At 34.8% G+C, this 27,770-nt stretch overlaps 1 protein-coding gene across 1 annotated transcript in view; it reads right to left on the bottom strand.

Moving 5' to 3' along the window:
- KLHL8 (kelch like family member 8) overlaps window positions 1–27,770 on the bottom strand; it is a 47,384-nt gene that overhangs the window by 11,586 nt on the left and 8,028 nt on the right. Inside the window, exons 2-5 of the mRNA XM_054591767.1 lie at window positions 26,384–26,741; window positions 15,285–15,833; window positions 11,748–11,934; window positions 1,268–1,411 (exon numbers count right to left, since the gene is read on the bottom strand). Coding sequence (XP_054447742.1) covers window positions 1,268–1,411; window positions 11,748–11,934; window positions 15,285–15,833; window positions 26,384–26,596 — 1,093 coding nt within the window. The 5' untranslated portion in view covers window positions 26,597–26,741. The remainder of the gene's footprint in view (window positions 1–1,267; window positions 1,412–11,747; window positions 11,935–15,284; window positions 15,834–26,383; window positions 26,742–27,770) is intronic.

Here is a 27,770-nt window from a genome sequence, read left to right as displayed (position 1 = left end):
GAAGGCCACAATTATGGGCAAATGGCGACTGGCAGCTTCATCATAAGAACGTGCCTCCTCATGCATCACATTTCATGCAGAATGTTTTGGCAAAACAATAAATCACTCAGGTGACTCAGCCCTACTATTGCCTAGACTTGGAGCCCTGTGACTTCTGGCTGTTTCCAAAACTAAAATCACCTTTGAAAGGGAAGTGGTTTCAGACCATTGATGAGATTCAGAAAAATATGACGGGGCAGCTGATGTGGACTGGGAGAACTGTGTGAGGTCCCAAGGTGCCTACTTTGAAGGGGACTGAGGCGTCATTGTTCTATGTACAATGTTTCTTGTATCTTCTCTAAATGTCTTCATTTTTCATATTATATGGCTGGATACCTTCTGGACAGACTTTGTATAATTAGAACAGCACAATAATTTTCAACAAGTATTCTTCTGGCCAACATTATGATCAATGTCACAAGTGAAAATAAATGTATGCTTTAATAAAATACCTGGAATGTGCTGTTCTACATGGAATTATTGAAATGCTCAAACACTATCCCTCCCTTAGGTTTCCCAACTTTTTTATTACTTAGTAGATAAAATCAGTAATGCTTTCAAAGAATATTTAGTAAAATGAAAAAGTGTTCTTATGTAACATAAAGAAAATATAAAACAATACAATATGATCAAACTTTTTCTAAATGAAATAAATAAAAATGCACAAAAAATTGGAAAGATTATATATCAAAATGTTAACTGTGACAATTTCTGGGTGTTGGGGTTACAGATGATTTTTACTTTTATCACAATGTTTTATTTTCCCAAAAATCATCTATATGTTTCTAATCAGAGTAAAAGTGATTTTAAAAAGTTTCCTAAGCAACAGTGATTTTTCCATGTTTTCTCCAATTAATCATTTTCAGTAACCGGTAGAAAGAAAAATCTCATTTCAATAATAATTAGGTGGGTATAGAAGAAAGGTGATATGTGTTTATTATTTGTGTTCAATAAATATTTTTCTTTAGCTTGATTCTTCTGCAAATATAGTTTATTTTAACTCCCCTTTCTCTGATATTCATCTCCTGTAAAACAACTACATGCAAGAGATTGTACACTGAGCGTCAATGGCCATAAAACAAGTAAATAATCACTACCCAAATATTTTATTGATATACTGAAACATATTTTATCATTTAGCAATTTTGTTATAGAAAGAATCCTCAAAGTTCAAATATTTTAAAAGCATCAGGATCATGTGATGTGATTTATACAATAGTGATCCCACCTTCCACAGAGATGACACCCACATGTCGCCTTCGACTATTCATTTCTGGTCCAAAGAACCAACTATTTTTGTGGATAGAATAGCATTCAATACTGCGAAAAGGGTCACCAGATCCACCTCGACCACCTACACAAAACAGCACACCTAAAAGTAAAGCCACAAAACAGAGGTCAAAATCAAAGTTGCCAAATTTTTAAAAAATTAATATGGAAAAAAATATTGAGGAGGTTAAAACTTTGATTAATGGCAAAAATGTGACTTGGGTAGCATTTAATGTTATTACATTATTAGAAATATAATTTTCTTTTTTCTTTTTCCTCATTCGATTTTTCTCAAAGACTAGGATACATTAGCCACCCCAGCTTGCTCACATCCCATTACAATATGGTTTGATCCTCACCCACTATGTAAAATTGCTCTCTCTAAGGTCATAAGAGCCAATGAACTCGTAAGTTAATTTCTTATGCAATACAACTGCAACATTTGATCACTGTTTTTTGAGAAATACCTTAACTCTCTTGGTTTCCCTATATCATTCTCCTTTTGTGTCTGATCTTTTTCTCTTTCCTATGTTTTTCCATGGTTCATCCTTAGCCTGCTTCTCACATACTTCATGCTCACACAGGAGAAGTTTATTCCTTTATTTTAAATCCCATCTGTATGATAATGTCTTCCAATCTATATTTGTATGCCACATTTCCACTTGATGTCCCACAGGCACCTAAACCTAACACGTTTAAGAGGATCTCCCTTCCTCACCTACCTAAACAACTTCTCCCTTCCCTGAGCTGTCGTTCTGCCTCGCTATTCCCACCGTTCTACCTCGCTATTCCCACTGCCACTGCCTTAGTGCAGGCCCTATCAGCTATTACCCACTACTGCAAAATCCTTATCACTTGGCAGTCTTTTTGCTTTCAGACCGTCAACAGAGCAATCTAATTATAAAGGTTCTTGCAACAGTTTTTCATTACCTATGTCAATAGTTTCTTAAAAGTGTTAGCAATGCCACTAAATTATACTTTTATAAATGGCAATTTTAATGTTATACAGGCGTATGTCAGAGATACTGTGAGTCCAGCTCCAGACCACCACAATAAAAGCCAATATCACAATAAAGCCAGTCACAAAAATTTTTTGGTTTCCCAATGCATATAAAAGTTATATTTACACTATACTATAGAATATTAAGAGTGCAATAGTATTATGTCTAAAAAGTGTACACACCCTAATAAAAAAATACTTCATTGCTAAAAAATGCTAACCATCATCTGAGCCTTCAGCAAATCATAATATTTTTTTCTCGTGGAGGGTCTAACCTTTATTTTGAAACACACACACACACACACACACACACACACACACACAATCAGTGAAGGCAATCAAATTGGGTATGCCTATGTATGTTTTATCACAATTAACAAGAAAATGAAATTTTAGCATGGTTCAGATTCACTCCAAAGGCATGAAACTGATTATGGGGCCTGGCCCCCAAAGTTTCTGATTCAATAGGTTTGTCGCAGGTTCAAAAAGACTGTGTTTCTACCAAGTTCCCAAGTGAATGCTGATGCTACTGGTCCAGGAGCCACCCCTTCCTTCACACCATGAGAACCTCTGTCCTACATGGCAGAGCCTTAACATAGCATCAAGGCCTGCAGTTTTTAACTAGATTTTCTCCCTCTCTTTCTCTTAAAACTTCAGGCTCCTACAACATGTGTATAATTAGTGCTCATCCTTGATGTTCTGGTAGCAACTTTTTGGCAACTATCATTCACTTAATACTCTATTTTGAAATGATCTATATTATGCTGATATTTGTTACCAGAAGCTAAGCTAGGTTAAGGCTGTGCGTTAAAGTATTTATGCACTAATAAGGACTAGCATAATTTCTGGCATGTATTAAGCATTCAATAAGTGTAAAATAAACTGAATACCCCTTCCCTAACTGGCACCTAGAAAAATATCTATTTATTATTAAAAACCAAGGCTAAGGTTTACTTTTTTATAAATCCTTTCCTGACCCTTCCAAGGTAAACATTACCGCTCTTTTCTTTGTGCTTCACACTATGATTATATCAAAGTATTTATAATACTTTATTGTATTTATTTATTGACACATCTATTTCCCTAAATCAGATTACAGGTTCTCTCAAACAGGACTATTTGTATTTGCATTTCTAATGCTAACCTAGAACCCAGCATGTGGTAGCCACTTACTAAATGTTTGCTGAAGGACTGCATAAATGAATGATCAGAACTGCTTGTGCTATCTTTTCTAATTCAATATTTTAAGTCAGAGAAATTTAAAGTTGGAAGAGACTTTAAAAATCATACAATCAAAATTGTGTATAAGTAAATGGAGGCCATCAGAGATTAAGAAATCTGCTCAAACTACAGATGTTTAATGGCATTGCTCAATTATAATCCCAGAATGTAACTGCAATCACGATGAGATTTCCTTTAAATGGAAATCAATATTTCAGCTACATAGGTCACCTAAGAATATGACATGGGAGAAAAGAAAACTAAGGATAAAGAAAAAGATCAGGATGCAAATCCTTTCTCTGCTATTTCTCTGTGGGCTCTTGAGCATACTTTTACCCTCTCTGATTCTTAGCCTCGTCCATAAAATGGAATAATGCCAAATATCTCATAATGAGGATGGAATCCTTCATTAAAGCCATTTACACTCAGTTCCTGCAGTCATGTAAGGGATCATATATGTGAGGGTCGGGCCTATGTCTGGCATATCACCTAGACTGCTAAGATGTTGTTTGAATTCAAACCTAAATCTGAAAAATTTCATTAAATACCTTGATATCCTGAAGCAGGATTCACAACTAAAATAAAGCTACACTTTAAAATAATTTAATTATTGAAACCAACATATAAAAAAGGAAAATAAAACAGCAGTCCTTTCCTGTTAAAATTATTTAGAATAACTGTACTTCAAAGGCATATCTATAACATTCAAACTTTCTTTATACTACCTAGAAAAAAAATCCCAATATATATTATGAAATATTGCCTTCTGTTGTTTTTTTAGGCTACTCCATTGGTATCTCTTATAATAACTATATTAAATAGCATCAAATTTAGAGGAAGTCTCTGGTCAGAGTACTGATACCTGAACTCCTGGACCTCATTTATTTTCCCTTCTCCCTAATATATTCTTTGTATTTCTAAAGAGTAACATTAAGTGAACATGAACTTGGGAAAAGATAAAGTCTGAAAATTGTGCAAATGTGAAACTGCGTGCCTCCTCAAAAATAACAGTGTTAGATTCTAAGAGTTTAATATGGTCTTTTATATGAATATTAGATTTAGTACCTTTCTTTTGATTTGATAAAATGCAAAAAAAAAACCCAAACCCTGAACAAGTATTTAAGAATGTACTACGTGTCAAGCTCCATGCTTGGCACTACAGATACAAAACTAAGTAAGATACTTATCTGTCTTTGAAGAGCTCAAAATATATCAAATAAATTTCAATGCAACATATTAAAAAAATTTAAAAGGGTTCTAAAAGCATAAACAACAGGAATTAATTCTGCCTGAAGAATTAGAAAGACCTCAAAATAAGATATATTTCAGCAGGCTCTTCAGAGTATATAAGATTTGTAATGGCTTTTTTATTTTTATTTTTTATTTAATTTATTGAAGTGACACTGGTTAATAAAATTATGTTAAGTTTCAAATATATAATTCTATAATACATCATCTGTATATTGTATTATGTAATGGCTTTTTAAAAAATTGACATACTGGTAAAACTATGTGAATCATGTACAGTAAGAACTCATGATTAACATCAGAGGAATGGCAGCATGAGAAATCCCCTTGGTCTCTCTCCTGAAAAATTAAACAATTTGAACAGCTGTAACTCAACAAAAGATTGTGTGTTAAAAGTACAGTCATGTCCAAGAGATCCACACATTGAAGCATCTCAAGGTAGACAACTGGGAACAAACAGCAGATAAGAAGGGAGAAGGGCTGAGCCATAGGCACAGCCCTGCTGCCAGGAGCTCAGCCCAGAGAAAAGAGAAAGCTGGCACTCCCTTCAGCCAGGAGGAGCAAAGAGATTTGGTGGGCATCTCAGCAAGACTGAGCAGTATGAGCTGCGGCAGAGCCCAGAGATCATTATCAAGAACACAGCACTGGGGTACTGGAAACAAAGTCACAGAGCCCAGTCCAGAGCTCTTCTTTTGTCCTTGGTATTGGGTTGTGGAACACATTATCTGCAAACCCAAGAACTGGTGCTACAGAAGGACTGTTTTCTCTGTGCAAAGGAAAAACCCTATGACTGATCCCAGGTTGAGGTGCAGGGGGCACCTGGAAGAGGTCCAAGGTTGCCATTACTGGGAGGGAAGAACAAAGGAGGTAGCTGGGTTCCCCCAGCCAACCCAACCGCATGTATCATGCCATGCAGAGATAGCTGGCTGGGGTCAGCACTGGGATTTCACAGAGCTAAAAACTTGCGGTTTAGTGCCACTTACTGGAAAATAATAGAAAGACACTTTCTTAGTAATCTGTTAGAGAAGTGACACGCATAAACAGATGCCCAGACAGAGAAGGAATCCATCAAATACCATGCACAAATAACCAAGGTAGTGCGGCAGCTCAGAAAGAAAGTGAGAAATCTCTAGAAATCAAACCTGAGCACATGGAAATAGATGATATAAATAACAGAGAATTCAAGATTGCAGTTCTGAAAATACTCAATGAGCTTCAGGAAAATACAGGCAGGCAATTAAATGTGCTCAGAACACAAATTAACAAAACAAATACTTTACCAAAGAGACTGGAACTTTAAAAAACCAAATTGAAATTCTGGAGATGAAGAACTCAATAAAAGAGATTAGGAATAAACTAGTGAGCACAGGAAATAGAGCTAACTCGATGGAGGAAAGAATGACTGATACCAAAAAACAGAAATCTAGAAATGATGCAGAGGGAAGAGAGAGAATTGAGCATTAAAAAAATGAAAGAACTCTATTAGAAGTATCTGACTCCATCAGAAACAGCAATATAAGAATAATAGACACACCTGAAGAAGAAGAAAGGGAGAAGAGAACAGAGAGCCTGTTCAAACAAATAGTTGATGAGAACTTCCTAAACCTGTGGGAAGAGCTAGATCCTCAAATCCAAGCAGCAAACAGAACATCTAGTTACCTCAATCCAAAGAGACCTTCTCGAAAGCCAATTGTTTTAAAACTGTCAAAAATTAATTACAAAGAAAGAATTCTCAAGACACCCAGGGAAAAGAATAAAGTAACCTATAATGGAAAGCCACTAAGGTTATCATCAGACTTCTCAGAAGAACTCTACAAGCCACGTGAGAGTGGAATCAAATATTCAAACTACTGAAAGAGAGAAATTACCAGCCAAGAATAATATGTCCAGCCAAGTTTTTCTTTAGGTATGAAGGAGACACAAAGAATTTTCCAGATATACAGAAGCTGAAGGAATTTATCACCAGAATATCTCCATTACAGAAAATACTCAAATGGGTTATTCTACCTGAAACAAAGAACAAAAGGTCACAAAACAGTGCGTAAGATGACCGACAAAGTTACAGCATAAACAGAAATAGTTTGTGACAACAAAAACATAGGAGAGGAGTGGGTAAAATTCTGAATTTGCAAACAAGGATGGAGATCAGATGCATTCATAAGAAAAAGGACTACTGTATATATGAAACTTTCTTTTTCATAAACCTAATGGTAACCACACACAAAAACCCAAAACTGAGACAAAGAGCTGTTGATAAAAAGAGGACACACAGGAAAGAAATATGAAATACCACCAACAAAAACAATAGACAGAAACACAAAGGAAAAGAACCAATGGAGACACAGAGCTACCAGAACACAAAGATAAAATGGCTATAATAAATCCTCATATATAAAAAATTACCATAAATGTAAATGGACTGAATGAACCAATAAAGAGGCAGAGTAGCAGACTGGATCAAAACACAAAACTCGACCATATGCTGCCTCAGGAGACACATATAAGCTGCAAAGACAAAGTTAGAGTCAAAGGGAAAGGGTAAAAAATGATTCTCCAGACAAACAACATCCACAGAAAAGCAGGTGTAGCCATACTTATATTTGACAAAATAGATTTAAAGGTAACAAGAAACAAAGATGGACATTTTATAATGATAGAGGGGATACTACATCAAAAAAGACATAACACTTCTTAATATATATGCACTCAGAGAGCACCAAAATATATAAAGCGACGACTAACAGAACAAAAGGGAGAAACTGACAAAACACAGTCATAGTTGGGGAACTTAATACTCCACTGACAGCTCTAGATAGATCATTCAAACATAAAATCAATAAAAATATCAGCCTTAAATGAGAAATTATAACAATGGACACAATTGACATTTACAGAGCCTTGCATCAGAACATCAGATTATACATTCTTCTCCAGGGCACGTGGAACAGTCTAAAGGATGGGCCAAATGTTGGGTCACAAAACTAACCTCAACTAGCCTAAACAGAATTCAATTAAGATTAAAATTATACCAAGCATTTTCTCTGACCACAGTGCTTTGAAATTAGAAATCAATGGCAAAAAAGAAGTAAAGAAATCCATAAATACATGGAGATTAAATAACATATTACTAAAAAATGACTGGGTCAAAGAAGAAATAAAAGGTGAGATTAAAAGATGTAGAGAGACAAATCAGAATGACAATACAATACAGCAAAACTTCTGGGATGTGAAAACAGTAATAGACAGAAATTCATATCATTACAGGTCTAGCTCAAGAAACAAAGAAATCACAAGTAAGCAACCTAATATTACATCTTAAAGAACTGGGAAAAGAAGAACGGAAGCAATCCAAAGTCAGCAGGAGAAAGGAAGTAAAAATTAGAACAGAATTGAATAAAATAGAGGACAAAAAGACTATATAAAAAATTAATACAAAGAACTGGCTCTTTGAAAAGATTAATAAAATTGACAAATCCCTGGCTAGATTCACTAAGGACAAAAGAGAAAAGACTCATATAAACAAAATCAGAAATGCAAGAAATTACCACAAATATTACAGATATACAAAGGATCATACTAGAATATTATGAAAGATTATATGCCGCCAAATACAATAACCTAGAAGAAATGAATAAGGTCCCACAAACATATGACCTTCCTGGACTGAATCAAGAACTGGAAAATCTAAATAGACCAATCAACAATGAAGAAACTGAAATAACCATCAAAAGTAAAAGTCCACGACCAGATGGCTTCACTAGTGAATTCTACCAAACACTCAAAAGATTTGATACCTATCTTTCTCAAACTCTTCCAAATAATTGAAGAAGAGGCAATACTTCCAGTCATCTTTTATAAAGGCCAACATAATCCTGACACCAACACTTGGCAAAGATCACACAAAAAAATAAAACTACAGACCAATATCTTTGATGAATACAGATGCAAAAATCCTAAACAAAATACTAGCAAGTCAAATACAACAATACGTTTAGAAAGTAGTTCACCACAATCAAGAGAGGTTCATTCCAAAGGCACAAGGATAATTCAATATATACAAGTTGATCAATGTATTGGGTGGGCCAAAAAATTTGGTTTTTTCCATAAAATGGCTGTAGTAGCGCTTAGCAGTATTTAACTTTATTTGAAACGATTTTGTTAGACTGTATTGTGATAGCTATCACATCAGTGTGCATTTTTTTTAAAACAACAAAATTGGTGAATTTTTGTGTAGCCATTTAAATACTGATGATGGAAGAAAATATGCAACATTTTCGTCATACAATGCTTTATTATTTCAAGAAAGGTAAAAACACAACTGAACACAAAAAAAGGTTTGTGCAGGGCATGGAGAAGGTGCTATGACTGATCAAACGTGTCAAAAATGATTTGCGAAGTTTTGTGCTGGAGATGTGTCATGGTCGGGTAGATAGCAATTAAACTGAGAACAATCAACGTTATACCATGCAGGAGAAATGTGGGAGATGGCCAACATACTCAAATATCCAAATCAGTAAACTTATTGGTGAAAATGAAAAATCTGTCCTTTTGGCCAACTCAATAATATACCACATTAACAAATGATAAAAATCACATAATCTTATCAATAAATGCAGAAAAATCATTTGAAAAGATACAACATCCATTTATGATTAAAACACTCAATAAAATAGGTAGAGAAAGAAAGTACCTTAACTTAATAAAGGTAATCTATGAGAAATCATCAGCCCACTTCCTACTCAGTGGTAAAAAACTGAAAATTTTCTTCTAAGATCAAGAAAAGGATGCCCACTCTCATCACTCTTATTCACCATAGTTCTGGATCCTAGCCAGAGCCATCAGGCAAGAAAAAGAAAAGGCTAAAAGTCATCCAAACTGAGAATGAAGAAGTAAAACTGTTACTTTTTGCAGATGACATGATTCTCTACATAGAACGATCCTAAAGACCCACCAAAAAACTATCAGAAACAATAAACGAATACAGTAAAGTTGCAGGACACAAAATCATTATACAATAATCCATAGCCTTCCTATATATTAAAAATGAAAAATAAAGGAAAAAATTAACTTTTCAATTGCAACCAAAAGAATAAAATACCTAAAAATAAATTTAACAAAGGACATGAAGGACCTATATACTATAAACTACAAAGCATTATTAAGAGGGATTGAAAAAGACACAATAAAATGGAAAGATATTCCATGTTCAAGGATTGAAGGAATCAACACACTTAAAATAAACATTATTACCCAAAGCAATATAGAGTTTAATGTAATCCCCATGAAAATTTCAAAGTCATTTTTTTAAAGGAATACAACGAAACCCATCAGATTTGCATGGAACCACAAAAGACCCCAAATAGTCAAACAATCCTGAAAAAGAAAGAAATGAAGCTGGAAGTATCATACTACCTGACTTCAAATTATACTACAGAGCTGTGATAATCATAACAGCAGTGTTGGCAGAAAAACAGACACACAGACCAATGGAACAAAATTGAGAGCCCAGAAATAAAACCACAGGTATATGGGCAAATAATTTTTGACCAATAAGCCTCTTCAATAAATAGTTCTTGGAAAATTGGAAAGCCACATGCAAAAGTATGAAACTAGACTACATTTTGTTCCCATGTATAAAAATTCATTCAAAATGGATCAAAGACCTAAATATAAAATCTGAAACAATAAATTACATAGAAGAAAACGTAGGTACTAAACTTATGGACCTTGGTCATAGAGAACATTTTATGAATTTGACTTCAAAGGCTAGGGAATTAAAGACAAAAATAAATGAATGGGACTATATCAAGCTAAAAAGCTCAGCACAGCAAAAGAAACCACCAACAAAACAAAAGGGCAACCAACCAAATGGGAGATGGTATTTGCAAACAACAGCTCCAGCAAGGAGTTAATATCCAAAATATATAAAGAACTCATACAACTCTATACCAAACAATCCAATTAAAAAATGGGCAGACGACCTGAACAGACACTTCTCCCAAGAAGATATACAAATGGCCAACAGATACCTGAAAAGATGTTCAACTTCACTAGCTATTGGGGAAATACAAATAAAAGCTGTGAGATAACACCTCACACCTGTCAGAATGGCTATTATAAACAAGAGATGTGATAAATTTTGGAGAGGTTGTAGAGAAAAGAAAACCTTCATTTATTACTGGTGGGAACATAAACTGATGCAACCATTAAGGAAAACAGTCTGGCAGTTCCTCTCCTGGGTATCTGCCCAAGAAACTTGAAAAAATTTATTTGTAAAGATATATGCACTTCTATGTTCATTGCAGCATTATTTGCGGTGGCCAAGACATGGAGACAACCAAGGTGTCATTCAACAGAGGGCTGGATAAAGATGTGATACATATATACAATGGAATACTACTCAGCCATAAGAAAAGATGAAATAGTGCCATTTGCTATAAATGAGTGTACCAGGAGAATATCATGTTAAGTGAACTAAGTCAGTCAGAAAAAGCTAAGAACCATAATGACTTCATTCATATCTGCGATATAAAACTGAAAGTCATCAATACAGGCAACAGTGTGATGGCTGCCACGGGGAAGGGCGTGAGGTGGTGGGGCGCATAAAGGGTGGCCAAGTATAGGGTGACAGAGGACAATTTGACTTTCGGTAGTAGACACATGATGCAATATACAGATCAGGTATCATGGAAATGTATATGTGAAACCTATGATCCTATTAACCAATGTCACCTCAATAAATTTAATTTAAAAAGTCATCAACTATCCAGTGTTTCCCAATCCCCATTACTATTTCCAAGATGCAGTTAATTAACATTTGAAAAAACAATTCAAAAATAACTTTATTTGCCAATTATTACTCTAAGGCAATCTGGTATTAATCATACAATTAAGTCTGGGCATACATAACCAACCCTCAAATACAATAAAGATCCTTCCAACAGAGTTGATAAATGAGTAATTTAATTACCAGCAGTATGCTTCCTTGGTATAGTCCGAACAGAGTATTCAAAGTCAGGTATTGCTCTGCTACTCAAGTGAAGGTGGTAATTTCTTGCTTCATCCAATAAATCTCTGCATTTTAGATTTTGCTTGACAATCTGTTCTTTTGCCACAACACCCATAAGAAAATCAACTGGCAACAGCGGCAAACGAACCTAAAATCATGAATAGTTGTGGATATAAGTTTAAGTTGTAACTAGATCTCTCATTCTTTACTTTCACTGCAGTACATTATATTCTTTTTAAAACTGACTTTAGAGAGACAGAGGAAGGGAAAGAGAGAGAGAGACGTCGATTTATTGTTCCACCCGTATAAATATTCATCAGGTGACTCCTGTATGTGCCCTGACCCAGGATCAATCCCACAACGTTAGGGTATTGGGACAACGCTTTCACCAACTGAGCTACCTGGCCAGGGCCTACTTCAGTATATTACCTTTTTAAAACTCATTTACTTCATAAAGACTTAAAGCACATTGTGCCAAGTTCTAAAGCAATTTCCAGTGGGTCTGCACGAATGAAACCAGATTATATGCTAAATATATCCTCCCCATTTAAATGCAGATTTAAGTAGGCTAAATAAAGTAATTCAATTGTCTTCATTCAGGTTTCTTACTTCCAAAATGACATTCATAATTAGAAGGCCCCTTGCTGCTAAAGACAAGGCACAATCAAAACCAAATTGCTGTTCTTTGTTATTTTGCCCCTTAAAGCTAAGATTTAGCATATGAAAATGTGATCTGTTAGTTAAATACACAAAAATTCAGGTCTGAAACAAATAGATCTTGTTTTCTTTAAATCAATTACCTTAGAAAGTTACCATATTTTGCCACGTATAACGCACACTTTCTTACCCACATTTTTGAGGAAAAATAAGGATGCACATCATACATGGATAGTACTAATTCCGTATCTATATAAATGTTTTTAATTCTTTTACTTATGTATTAAAAGTGTAATTCTAGAAAGAAATAACGGTATCCCTACGCAAAATAATACCAGGGAATCAATAATTGGTTTTGTTGAACTTATGACAAACTTGCAACAAAAGCAGTTTCAGCCAACAATTCAATGAAATGAAACAAAGAGCAATGCATTGTTATCCACAGAGTAAGACAGATGATGCCCAATTGTTATCCACTTGGTAAGTTGGGTGATGTCAACTTTACTACCATAGCGTGAAAGCACGACATTTACCTTCGTACACTTGAGACAGGAGAAATTATTGGAAAATCCCTTAGAAACTGTTGAAACAGTTTTTGCACACTGCAAGCTTTAAGCTAAAAGTGATCAAATATGCTAAAAAGCATGGCAACAGAGCTGCTGAGAGACACTTTGGACCTCCTCCCACAGCTCGTGTCAGTGGATTGTGGAGGCAACAGGAAGAAGAGCTTCTTCAGATGCCCAGACAGAAGAATGCAATACGAGGGAAGACTCCATAGGGGCTGGAGAAGGAGCAGGAGGTGAAGACCTGGATTCAGGAGCAGCATCAAACTGGGATCTCTGTTTCAACCAAGATGACGCAAGAAGAATGTAAAAGGATTGCACGAGAAAAACACATTGATGATGTCTCAGGGACGCCTAAATGGTGCTTTAGAAGGTTTCAGCCTGAGGACATGAAAGAAACTTGCCCCAAAACTTCCAGCAGCCTATGAGAATCAACTTTTGGAATTTCATTCTTATATTATCAATCTTTGAAAGACTTACAACTTTGAGCTGTCCCAAACTGCCAATATGGATGAGGTCCCACTCACATTTGATGTGCTATCCAACAGAACTGTGGACATCAAAGGAACAAAGACCATGGCTGTTAAAACTAGTGGTCATAAGAAAATACATTTCACTGTTGTCCTAGCCTGTTGTGCCGATGGGGCAAAGCTACTGCCTATGATCATTTTTAAAGAAAAATGTTTCCAAAAGAAAAGATTCCAAGTGGAGTTACTGTTCACATGCATGAAAAAGGAAGGATGAATGAAGAAGGCATGGAAATCTGGTTTAACAAAGTTTGGTCACGAAGGCCTGGTGGGTTACTTAAAAAACCAGCTTCACTTGTTTTTGATCTCTTCAAAGCCCATGTTACACAAAGTGCAAAAGCAATTGCAGCAGGCATGAAAACCCAACTTGCTGTGATACCTGGTAGGCTAACCAGCCAACTGCAATCTCTTGATGTGTCAGTAAACAAGCCCTTTAAGGCCCTAATGAAGAAAGAGTGGACATAGTGGATGCCGTCAGCCGATAATGATTTAACATCTACAGGCAGGATCAAGAAAGTATCCATTGCCCAGGTTTGTTATTGGATCCTAAGATCATGGAATGGTGTCGAGAAGGAAGTGGTTGTGAAATTTTTAAAAAATGTGGCATCAGCAATGCTATGGATGGAACTGAGGACGGTGAAATTTACAGGGATGAGGAAAGTGACTCCTCAGGAGACACCGGTAATGTAGAAACTGAAGAAGATGATATCTCTGATTTTGACAGTGACGAGTTCTCAGTCTTCTATGATATGGTAAATTTCATAAATTTGTTATCCATACATAAAATTTCTCATACCTTATATCTGTTCTTGTGTTTTGTAATTATTTGTTACATAGAATTTCTTGTACCATAATATGTTCAAAGGTAAATGCTAAAATTCCATTATAATACAAAAAAAAAACACAAGTATCTAAATATAAATAAAAAAGAAACTGAATTAAAAAATTAAAACGAAAGATTTTTTTTTTCCTGAAAGTTTGGGCCAAAAAAAAGTGTATGCAGATTATACACAGCAAAATGTGGAATATACTAACTCAAGGATGCATCCCCTCATTTAGTAGAAGCACTCACCATTCCTCTCTTAAAGAAGCATTGATTTTCTAGCAGATAAAGAGATTATCAAACCTGGTTACTATTTTGAGTCAAAAGCATGCATACACACAATAAGAAAATACAGCTGCAAGATAATGAAACGTTTTTTTTGCTGAAAAATTTGTTTTCGAAGTAATTTTAAGGCCTACTTATTATCCAGCTAACACCTGATGACAGTAAACATAAATGATAAATAGAGACACATTTCTAAGATTTAAAAAGTAAAACTGGGTGAGAGAAGAAAATGGGAAGTGATATCTTGTAATTCTTTCCAGAACAAATCTGTATGCATTAGGAATAAGTATACTTTCATCAGCAAAGTAATTCAGTAGAAACTTCATTAATAACAAGAGTTGTAAATTAATTTTGAGCAGTCTCCTTGGAACCATTTTCTACTAGCATAAGTATTTATTACTATTATCTTAAAGTGATATTTTAAATATAGTTTAAAAAGCAGAGAATGGTATTCCTAGTTCAAACGTAACAAATTCAGATTTATCCTTAAATAGTACAGTGAGTAAACAGGAGAGTTAAAAGTCAAAGCAATTTTTACATTGTATTATATCAGCTGATAATTTATACCTTTCATGACAAATGAAACATGCTGATTTGCTTCTGTATTGCCCATTTCTACACACAATCTCATTTCAGTCCCTACCTGGGCAAGTGTTTCATCCAACCACTTGGAATGATGCTGAGGATTGGCAAGAAGCCACTTGATGGCTGCATTGTAGACCTGTTTTTCATTCTCAATATTCAGATCACTGGAGGACAAAAGCTTATGGAGATGCTGGGGCGACACACTTGCAAAGTCTTCACACTCCACTACTTCAGTAAAATGCTCACACGCATACTGATCTGCCATGTCCATTAAGTCGATTCGATTGTGACTTTCTGCAAAGGCTCTTACTGCCAAACAGTTGGAAGGATGAAAATGTAATTTCATGTATTCACAACAAGCTCTAGCCACCAGTTCAACCTGTAGAATACAGGCTGCATATAAGAGAGGCTGGACGTTGTCCACAGTCAAAGTGAGCCGTGAAGAATAGACAAACTTTACCAGGTCTTCTATTGCATCACCATCAAAATCTCTAATCTCAATTACTGTTTGCTTGGCTTCAGCCATTTCAGAGAGAAACATGGCTCTGAAGTAGGGAATAACACAAGCCAATACCAGTTTGTGACAAGAGATTAATTTTGAGCCAACCTGTTCAAAACAAACAAAAAGAGACACGGTTTAATATCACAGTTAGTTTTAGATCAGCTATAGCAGGGACAGTAACTCCAGAAAAACTTAGTATATTTATTTTTAACCATGTAATTCTTTGGTCACTTAACTTTTAATCTAGGCCAATTTCTTAAAATCATATTATTTTCTTCTTCCAAATTAGCCACTTATCTTTTATTCATGTATCTATGCATATATAATGTTTACACAGTAAGCTATGACATGTAACATTGTATAAGTTTAAGGTATACAACATAATGATTTGATACATGTAAATATTATGAAACGATTACCACAAGGATTAGTAAACATCCATTGCCTCACATAATTACATTTTTTTCTTTCCTTGTGAAAACTGTTAAGACATTAGCAACTTTCAAATATACCAGCCAGTATTATTAACTATAGTAGTCATCATGTCAGAAAGTAGTCTAAGTGCTTTTCATATATTCACTCATTTAGTTGTCCCAGTGCTCTATGATTACATACTATTATTATACACAATTTATCAATGAGGAAATTTGGAAACACAGAGTAAAGAAATCAATATTTAGTAGTATTTACCATGACTTAACTGAGGTTTTTTTAATCATTCCGTACTTATTTTGATATATTTTATATAAAAATAATAAAATTACTGAAATCTCACCACCTTAATTATTGAAAGATTAGATTGCTTGCAATAGTTTGCCATTACGAATCACCCTGTAATGAACTTTGTTGAAACTGAACCTTTGTCTACATTCCCTATTATTTCCTAGAGATAAATTCCTAAAAGTAGAAATCCTGCTTCAAAGAATAGGTACAATTTGGATGCATTCTACTAAATTGTCCATTTTTGACCTACCTATAATATTTCTGCCATATTCTGAGTGCTAACATGTTAAGAAATACCAATTTGACGAATGAAAATATTTCATTATTTTAGTTTATCTTTCTTTAATAAAACTGATTCATTCATACATTGAGGGCTATTTGCATTTCTTCTATGAACATTTTTTCTATGATTTTTTTTCTTATTTACACATTAAGAGTATTAGTCATTTGTCTGATATATACTTCAAACTTTTGTCTTTTATAGTGTGCTTTTAAATTTTATTTCCCTCTATAGATTTTTATATAATTAAATCAATCTTTTCTTTATGACTTCTGCTTTTGGTACTATGTTTGAAATGGGAGTCATTCTAATATTCCATAAATATTTACTTCAAGTCTTTTTTCTAGTATTTTTTTAATGTTTTACACCATAATTTTTATTTCCATCTGGAAGTTCTGGGTACTGAATAGATAGATATCTTCTTTTTAACCTAGTAGTTATCCAATTTTCCAAGCACCTTATATTGAATAATCAATGAGTACAAGTAATAGAAGTGTTTTGGCAATGTTCCAATTTTCATGTAGCATTTGATCAGATAATATACTTACAGTTGTGTCTTATTATTTAGGAACTAATTTTAAAATAAGTACTTCTAAAGAAAAAGGCCCGGGATTTTGGCCAACATGGAAGCATAGGCAGATATGCTTTGCTTTCTTGTACAACCAAAAGAACAACAACAAATTTAAAAACAAACAAACAAACAAAAAAACCAGAACTGTCAGAAAATCGAACTGTATGGAAGTCTAACAACCAAGGAGTTAAAAGAAGAAATATTCATCCAGACATGTAAGAGGGACAGAACAGACAGCTGGAGCGGAGAGGACACATGGCAAGGTGGCAGCTGGCAGACAGGGCAGTCCCAAATTCGAGGACAGTTAAACTGGGAGGAACAACTGGAGAGCAAGACAGACCGCACAACCCAGGGTTCTAGTGCGGGGGAAAAAAGCCTCATAATCTCTGGCTGTAAAAACCTGTGGGGGTTGCAGCAGGAAAAACTCCCAGCCTTACAGAAGAGTTCCCCAGAGGGGCCCAATTTGCTTGTGGGTAGCAGGGGAAGTAACTGAAAGTCAGCCAAGAGCTGAGCAATTGGCACTGTTCCCTCTCTAACCCCTCCCCAATTCACAGGGCCACAATGCAGCAAGGAGGGTTGTCCTGTCCTGGCCAGTACCTAAGGCTCCACTACTTACAATGTAACAGGTGTGTCGAGACAAAGAAATATGGCTCAAAAGAAAGAACAGATCAAAACTCCAGAAAAAGAACTAAGCGATGAGGAGATAGTCAACCTATCAGATGGAGAGTTCAAAACACTGGTAATCAGGATGCTCACAGAAATGATTAAGTAGGGTCGCAAAATAGAGGAAAAAGTGAAGTCTATGCAAAGTGAAATAAAGAAAAATATACAGGGAACTAACAGTAAAGGGAAGGGAACCGGGATTCAAATTAACAATTTGGAAAAGGAGGAAGAAATTAACATTCAACCAGAACAGAATGAAGAAAACAAGAATTCAAAAAAAAAAATGGGGAGAAGCTTAGGAACCTCCGGGACAACTTTAAACATTCCAACATCCGAATCATAGAGGTGCCTGAAGGAGAAGAGGAAAAGCAAGAAATTGAAAACTTATTTGAACAAATAATGAACAATATCGATGGAAGTAGACTTCCAGGAGATCCAGGAAGCTCAGAGAGTCCCAAAGAAATCAGACCCAGGGAGGAACACACCAAGATACGTCATAATTAAGTTACCCAAAATTAAAGATAAGGAGAGAATCTTAAAAAGTAGCAAGAGAAAAGGAGAGAGTTATCTACAAAGGAGTTCCCATAAGACTATCAGCTGATTACTCAAAAGAAACCTTACAGGCAAGAAGGACCTGGAAAGGAGTGTTCTAAGTCATGAAAGGCAAGGACCTACAACCTAGATTACTCTATCCAGCAAAGCTATCATTTAGAATGGAAGGGCAGATAAAGTGCTTCCCAGATAAGGTCAAGTTAAAGGAGTTCATCATCACCAAGCCCTTACTATATGAAATGTTAAAGGGACTTATCTAAGAAAAAGAAGATCAAAACTATGAATAGTAAAATGACAACAAACTCACAACTATGAACTGAACCTAAAAAACAAAAACAAACTAAGCAAACAGCTAGATCAGGAACAGAATTACAGAAATGGAGATCACATGGAGGGTTATCAGCAGGGAGGGGGAGGGGAGAATGGGGGAAAAGGTACAGAGAATAAGAAGCATAATTGGTAGGTACAAAACAGACAGGGGGAGGTTAACAATAATATAGGAAATGAAGAGGCCAAAGAACTTATATGTACCACATGAACTAAGTGGAGGGAATATTCATTTGGGGGGGTGCAGGGCAGAGGGGGATAAAGGGGAGAAAAGAAAATGGGACTACTGTAACAGCATAATCAATAAAATAAACTAAAAAAAAAAAAAGCAAAATAAAAAAAAGGCCCAAGGAATGCTACAATGTATAAATGGTTTTGCTTTAAAATGTCCTTGCCCAACATTTTTTCACTGATTTAGAGGAAAAATGAATGGCACATATTTCAACAGATAATTACTTCTGTCATATACACTTATTAAAGTTTCGAAAAGAATTTATAAGGTAGGGTTTAGATTCTATTGAAACTTAAAAACTACACTAAAGTAGAAAGCTTGGCATACTTTCAAATTCACTTCAGCCCTAAAATGGGATCTAAAATCTGATATCAAGCATTTTCAGAATAGCCTTAATATATCCCTTTTTTGAATTATCTGCACACACCACCACTGAGTTTTGGTTTTTATGCAAATATCTGTAAATCTCACATGACATACACCTGCTTGATTAAACAACTTGCCAACATTCTATTATATAATCGTACTATAAAAGAGAGTTCTAAAATTTCCAAGCTGTGTAAATCAGTGGTCCATAAGTTATCTTCATGTTGTTTATGATAAGGTTCTGCCCCCTCTATAACTATGTTTTAATTTTAATTTCCTAATTCAAATAAACAAAAACATAGATATTTAATACACACACACACACACACACACAAACACACCATCACACCCCTATGTACCCCTTAGAGTAAATATCCATCTTAACTTTAAAAAGAGCTTTGAACAATATGTATGAAATAGGAACATCAAAAAAAATTGCCTTTTTAGTAATTCTCTTTTGACAGTATATCATTTCACTATATTCTTGAAAGTTTGTTTCTACATTTTTCTTCTCTGGTACAAAGAAAAATTTCATCAGATAATTAGAATTAAAAGAAAACAAAGTCTGTAGACTAGATGTTTAAAATTGGGGGAAAAACACACAAACTACAAAATATAGATATCACTATACAATTTTAAATGATATAAATGCTACATTATGTGTCCTTGATACTAGTAAACTTTCTAATTTATATTCTTTTTTAAATCAGATCAGTGAACATATGAATAATTCAGTGTGCTCAAGGTAAAAACATGTTGAGCTTAAACTTTCATGAAATATGTAGACTATCAACATTAATAATACGATCCCCATTTAAAAAAAAAAAGCTTGAAATACAAACTATAAATCAAGACTTTGAGTAATTTTCCATAGATTATCCAATAGGGATCAAAATAAAATGAAACAATGGCTTTTAGATTGGCAAAGAGCTTTCCTTTCAACAGCGATAAGGGAACAGGGGGAGTCAAGCATTCTTAATTTTAATTGCTAATTCCATATTTAGGTCCAAGCAGAAACACTATATGAAAAACTAAGTAGAACTCTGTTTGATAATATAAATGATCTTCTACTGAGTTATGAGGTAAAATGAACTAAATTATATAAAAGTAAATAACGTTAACTAAACAAAAAACGTCAATTTACCAGATCTGTCAGATATCAGATCTATCAAACTATCAGATCTGACTTGCAAAATGAACCTACCTTACATAAAAGGTCATTTACTTTTCAAGTTTTCTTCCCTTCTCCCTCCTCCCATATAGCATATATTTGATGTGTAAAATCAAGAAAACAGAGAAAAAGGTAAGGACAAAAAATTTACTCAACAAATACTATCAACTTGTAACCGAGCAAACCAGGGCTCCGCCATGTGGTGCCCTGATACATGACCCAGCAATTAGTGTTGAAGGAAACAGGTTTTTATTTACAGGATTCCAACCTCAGGGTGGGGGCTGAGAGCACTCCTGCTCAGAGCCCTCCTCTCCCATGAGATCCAGTACTTCCCATGCTTCCCAAAAGGCTATAAGCCAAAACCATGCCCAGACACGGGGCAGCAGCATAGCTATTAACTTAGATGTCCTTAAGCCAGCTGCGCAAACAGGTCTCCATCCCCTCTGAAATGTGTACTTGTGGGTTTCAGAATCGCCATCCTCTTGTAGCAACTCTCTCCTTCAGGATCTGGGGTCCGTTGTGTTCAGCTTCCATGTAGTGGTTCAGGGAAACATGTGCTGTGTAACACTGGGTCATGGTAGAATCCAGGGAGGCACAAGGCCCAAGATAGTGGCTTCATTACACCCTTCAGAGAAGCAGAAGTTTGCGGTTCAGCATTCCTGGTCACAGTTCACTTCAGCTCCAAGCATCTCCCACGAATCCATGCTTGGTTAGGCAGGTCCCCGCACAGCTCCATTGGCTCTCTCCTTACACCCTTTCCTCCTACACGGCTTCTTCCCCCTCTCTTTCAGACCTCATGGCAGAGTCCCCTTCTCTTTCAACCTACCCTTATTTTAAATACTTGGCCTGTGACTTCCTATGCAACCTCATATCCAGGCCATCCTATGATGTGCTACCTTTGCCAGTTGCCCTATATGTTTCACCTGCTTTTAGTTGCCATCTTTAGCTGGAGCAAGAGTTCCCTATGGCACAGGGGAATCTGCCTCCCCTGGCTGTGTCACAATCAACTAAACATCTTAAAGTTGGTACACGTTTGCCTGGGGCAGCAGCACAACTATTAACTTGCCACTGTTATGCAAAACACCTACATCCACTCCTCCTTCCCCCAATCAAGGTTTGTGGGAATATGCTCTGCTATTTTTGGGAACCCACACAGTGTACCTTATTACAAGCTTGCTGGTATATTTCCTTCAAATTTTTCTTCTGCGCCTTTTGAAATATATCTGAGATTGTCCTGAACTTTATGTTTCCTAAGTTTTCCTTTTCCCAAGTTTCTGAAAACTTTTTTAAGTTTCATTTTTATTGTCTCTATGCTATTCTAAACAGCGGATGTAACACAAGTTTATTTAACCATTCTGATATCAGCCATTTAGATGTTTCCATACTTTAAATAAAAGCAGTAACTTAGGGCAAAATTTTTTTTAGCATTTTAGAATACTTCCTTGAGATAAAATCTGAAAAGCAGAATTAATGAATCAAAAACTGTACGCTTTTTATAGCTCTCAATACATACTGCCAAACTGTCCATGAAAAAAAATGAACCAATTTACCTATCTACCAGCAGTGTTTGAGAATACTCCCTTCATGAAAATTTGAAAAGCAATGAGTGCTTTAAATATTCAATGTTGATAAGTAAATAAATTTTTAATTGATTTTAGCTATATTTAATACTTTTTAAAAACTTGGCTATCCTGTGAACTATTCTTTTGCAAGCTAGTTGTTTTACATAGGTTCATTTCATTTCTAAATTTTAATTATATAATCCCACTAACACAGATTGTTAAAAATAATTTTACAAACATACCAAAAATTTTTTAAATCATTAAAACAAAAACTAAGGTATATTAGGTTGAAATGTTTATAATTATGCCATAAACAGTATCTCAAGTATTTGAGAACTACACTGACTGAAATAAAAGTACAGAAGACACACAGTGGAACAGAAATGAAGACTGGAGGGGGGAAAACTATATAACCAAGATTCCTTTTATGTCCACCTATAAACTGTGTTCTAATTTTTTACTTTAATCCCTTTTAATTTTGCCGTTTTAAATTAAATAGCTCCTCTTTTCAATAATTCACCAATTTTAATGAGTTTGAGTAGCCAAAAAAGTGTTTTATTGCCAAGGTCAAGAAAGAGTTAAATCTTTAAGACTCAAGATAATCTTAGCTTGCAGTGAGTCACCATATCACAATGTCTAGCCACATTCACTATTCTACGACCTTAGCTAATCTTACTATATTCATCTAAAAAATCTACATAATGGAAATAACTTAGCATTTTGAAGGTCAAATAAATAAGGATCTAGGAATATCAAGAGTTAAATATCCCTCTTTAAAAAAATAATTAACATTTATTATCTTGTACAGTCTGTGGGTATCAAATTTGAGAACAGCTTAGATTAGGTGGTTCTGGCTTGGGGGAGGGCTCTCTCTTGAGATTTCTTTTTTTTTAATAGTTATTTTTTATTGTAAATGCCCCTCTTCCAAGCAACATGGAAAAGAAAAATCAAAACATTGACTTACTTCATCATTTTATTAGACTTCTTAACATAGCATGCGTGCATGTTAAATATAGGATTACTTTCTCCTTCATCATTTCCCTTTTATTACATTTCAATAATTTTGCTTTTCCATCAGGAGTTAACTGTTACATTTGTAAGGTAATAATGTTAACAGTTCCACCTCTTGGAAGTATAATATAATGTAGTTCACATATTTTTTTCGTGCGATCTTTCAGAGTACCTATTCTACTTGATAGCAAATAACACGTAGACCCTTGAAACCTATCAATACTTGTTTTATTTTTTAAAAAATCACAGAAATGTGCACTTTCAAAAAAAAAAAAAGCTAAACAACATAAATAAAACATACTGAGTGGTTGAATCAGGAGGTAATGTAAGAAGGTAGTGTAAGGGGCTATCTTACTCTGACAATCCCTAATTAACCTCTTGAGGCAAAATTAACTGTGTTCTTTCATAAGGACAATGACATTTCCTCAAACTACGTAAAGCATGAATACAAGCATTTTTGTAAATGCTATTCTTGTTGATTTATAACATAAACTAAACATTATGAGTGCTAAGCAATACCTCTCCAAGAAAATTTCCTTCCCTTTCCCCACCCAAACTGTTGCCCTTAAGACGCTTTCTCCATATATAACTCTAGAGCTATCACTTGATATAATTTAAAATATTTTCCCTAATAAACATACTAATATAGAAACAAGTTTTGTCTCTTCCCTGGAGTGACCTTAAGATAATACATAATCTACTATGTGAAGCTTTTCCAGCCACCTTTCCCCTCTCAGACATAACAGATCCTTCTCCTATGCATCCATAAAAATAACATAAAAATGACAATCACTGAACTGTATTCTAGTTAGCTGTGTATGTGACTATCTCTGGCTAGTCAAGTATATTATTCAAATTTATGTATACTCTCTATGCACTATTCTAAGACCTTAGTAAATATTTGGCTAAATGAATTTATTTGTTGTTTATAATAAGGTTCTCACTTTGGAATTTTAAAATGGGCTAATGGTCTTATATATGAACAATAAAACAAATTATGATAACTGCTTTCCTAAATGTTCATCCTAAAAGCAATAATGATCAAAGAAAACATAATGAAAGAAAGGAGATGAATTTACATCAAGGCAAAATCTTCAAGGTTATATGAATACAAAAAGTGAAGTTTAGGTTGAATAAAGCATTATAAATTCTCCATAATCCTATTTGGTTTAGTTGTTCTATGATAATTAAATTTTGAAAAGTTGAAGAAATGTGAAAGAAACCAATCCAATAACAGACTTGATAGAACATTAAGTTGTAATTCTTTCTAATGAACAGGAACAGAATATACCATAGCAGAAGTGTGTAATACCATGGAAACAATAGTACACATAATGATCCTCATAGTTGTATGTATTGATTATTATGTGCTGAGACTATCATAAGGACTTTATACATCTCAATTCTCTTATTCCTCACAATAACCTAATCATCATAATTTTTACAGTTGAAGGAAAAAACAATAGTCCCTTTATATTAGTGAAGTTTCTCATTCCTAAAAGACCTCTGTCACTGCTTCACACAGTATTTTTCATCTTCCACCAGAGTCTTCTGAAATTTTCATTTCAACCTATTACTGAAGTTACCCAATTAAAAAAAGAAAAGTTATGAGTTTAGTTATCACTTGCCCTAAAATGGTTGTGTTGTTCTTTTTTACTTAACAAAGTTAATATGCAATAGCTTGCAAAACTTATTCTAAAATCTAATTTAAATTTTATAAAATCAGTAATATTTTAATTATTTTTCATGCATATATTAATATTTTTTATTGATAATTGATTAAATTCAAATAATCTGTTTTACATTTTTTATTTTTGCCAAAGCCAGTGTAGGTCACTGAATATCATAATAAGGTTGAAAATTAGAATAATTGTGTGAGATTAAAAGATAATTTACCATATGGATCAACATGCTCTTTCACTGAAATATATGCAGAGTTAAATTTCACACAGAGCTAGTAGAATCATATAATAGTTATCTTCTCAAAATCTTAGGATCTAGAAATACGTAAGGACACTAAAAGTTTAAGTAAAGAAAATATAGATCACTTATTCACAGTGGAACACTATACTCCTGGACCTTCTGGCCCTGAAACTCAAAGCTTATGCTTTCAAAAATTACAGACTTTTGCTGAGTGTTCCCTGATCTGATTCTCTGAGTATGTCCTCTATGCCCACAACTATGAGCTCAAAGAACCTGTCTGATCAGGAACAGAAAGCAAAATCTAATAAGAGATCCCAAAGTCTAAAATCTTATGTGAAAAATGCTGCATGGATGTATATGAATCACTAAAAAGTTTTAATACTACACTGATAGATTGAGATAAGAAAGTACTCGAAACAAAGTAACAAATAATGAAAAACAATTAGAACACAGGCTTTTCCACATTACTTGATCACTTTTTCAATTTTATTAAAGCTGCCTTTTGTAGCAGACCAACATGATCCTATAACCCACAGACTTAAAGTTTACTAAAGACTTTTTCATCCAAGTCTAAACAGACTCAACTTCACCATCAAGTATATATAAACAATCTCAGCTTAACAGAGGATAGTACTGAAGTAGATATTAAAGTACAAGGATAGGAACATGAGTAAAACATTAATGCAATGAGTAAACAACCAACAATTCCAGTCTTCTAACTAAATCAAGAGCAAGTGAATGCATCAATTTTTTAAATTCACAAGTTAAAAGCTTATCTGGTCAATAGCAATTTGTTAATTTTACTAATAATAACTATTTGTTGTTTTGGAATTCCAGAACTCTCAGAAGTTAAACTACGAAATAATGACTATCAACATTTATGTCGATCTCCCTTTAATTACCCTCCCTTATGGCCCTTCCCCTTTAATAAAAAGGATTGAGACTAAAATGATTATGATTACAACAATAAGTACAGCACCAAAAATTTGCCTATGTGGTAACAGAAACCCTCATTTTTTATAATACTCTAAAGCAGGGGTGTCCATCCTGTGGCCCACAGGCCACATGCAGCTCCGAATGACTATGAATGTGGCCCAACAAAAAATTGTAAATTTACTTAAAACAGGAGATATTTTTGTGTGTGTGATTATGTGTCATAATGTATTTAATGTGTGGCCCAAGACTAACCTTCTTCCAGTGAGGCCCAGAGATGACAAAAGGTTGGACACCCTTGGTAAAGAGAATGAGAAAAGTAAGAAAAAAAATAGTCTCACCTTTAGTGTGACATCACAGAGTTCTCCATTTTCATAAAACCGAAGAAGAGACCCATGAAAATCTTTCCAAGCTTCATGTGCTTCAAAGATAAAGGAGTCTTCTCCATCACCATCACTAACTGAAGATCTATTCTTTATTTGCTGGTGCTGTTGCCTTTTTCCTTTTGTGAAGTGACTCCTCGTTTGTTTTGTATTCAGAGATTCTGAAGCCATTTGCAACACTCTTCTTTTAACAGAGCTGTCTTCTCAAACATCCCATTTATTCTTTTGTAAACTGTCGGGCAAAAGCAGAAGGTAGGTGCAGCCCACTAAGCTTCAGACAGTTTTAAAACCCACTCAACGGCCATTGTCCAGGTTTCTGAAATTGAAAAATGAACAGAAAACATACATAGAAGCAAATCAAAGAAAAAATTCTGTGACAATTATAGTTTACCAATGATATATATGTACAAAGGCTATATAAATAAAAAGAATAACAAGTGACTTTGGAGATCTTATGCTAAATGCCACATAAATTACCTCAGCAAAATAATGTGACCCTTAACAATGCAAAGATGGTTAGGGGTGTCACCCCTAAGTGTAGTTGAAAATCCACATATAATTCTACAGTTGGCCTTTTGCATTTGTGGACTCAATCCACCACAGATCAAAAACAGTGTTTTCGATTCACAGTTGGAAATGGCATGGTGGGAAACCCATGGCGGAGAATGAGAAAACACTGCTTTTGATCCAGGGCTGGTTGAATTTGCAGATGTGAATCCCATAGACACAAAAGGCAGACTATAAAAAATCCATATATAAATGAAGAAACTCCTTTAAAATATATTTTGAAAATTTTGGGAAGAAGGTGAAATAGAAAGCACGAAGAATTTGTCTTCCCACCTAGACAACAAGTGCAGTGGCAGAATCTGTCTGGTGTAACTATTTTGGAACTTGAGTGTTGAAGGCTTGTGACTTCCATGAGAACACATGAATGGTAAATTATGGTTAATTTTTGTAAATTTCAGCTCCTTGAGTACAGTAGCAGCTATCCATCCCACACCTCCAGCCATGTAGCAAGCAGCTATGCATGTGTTCCTGGAGCAGCTTGCGCACAACTTGCAGGAGCCATGTGGGCAAAAAGGACCCTGTCCTTCGATTGCTGAATACTGTTTCTAAAGACAGCATTATGCTAAGTGAAATAAGCAAGCCAGAGAAAGACAAATACCATATGATTTCAGTCCTATGTGGAATCTAATGAATAAACAACTAACACGGAAAATGGGGATAGACTCAGAGTGCAGGCTGATCGTTCTCAGGGTAGGGGTTAAGGGGTGGAGGGACTGAGCAAAAAGGAAAGAGGACTCATGGACATGGACAGCAGTGTGGTGATTGTGTGAGGGAGGGG

The sequence above is a fragment of the Pteronotus mesoamericanus genome, unplaced genomic scaffold, assembly GCF_021234165.1.
Source record: "Pteronotus mesoamericanus isolate MK-2021 breed Mesoamerican mustached bat unplaced genomic scaffold, CSHL_Meso_final scaffold_232, whole genome shotgun sequence".
NCBI classification, from domain to species: Eukaryota; Metazoa; Chordata; class Mammalia; order Chiroptera; family Mormoopidae; genus Pteronotus; species Pteronotus mesoamericanus.
The sequence above is the reverse complement of the archived record's forward strand: the minus strand, read 5'-3'. Positions and strand labels throughout refer to the sequence as shown.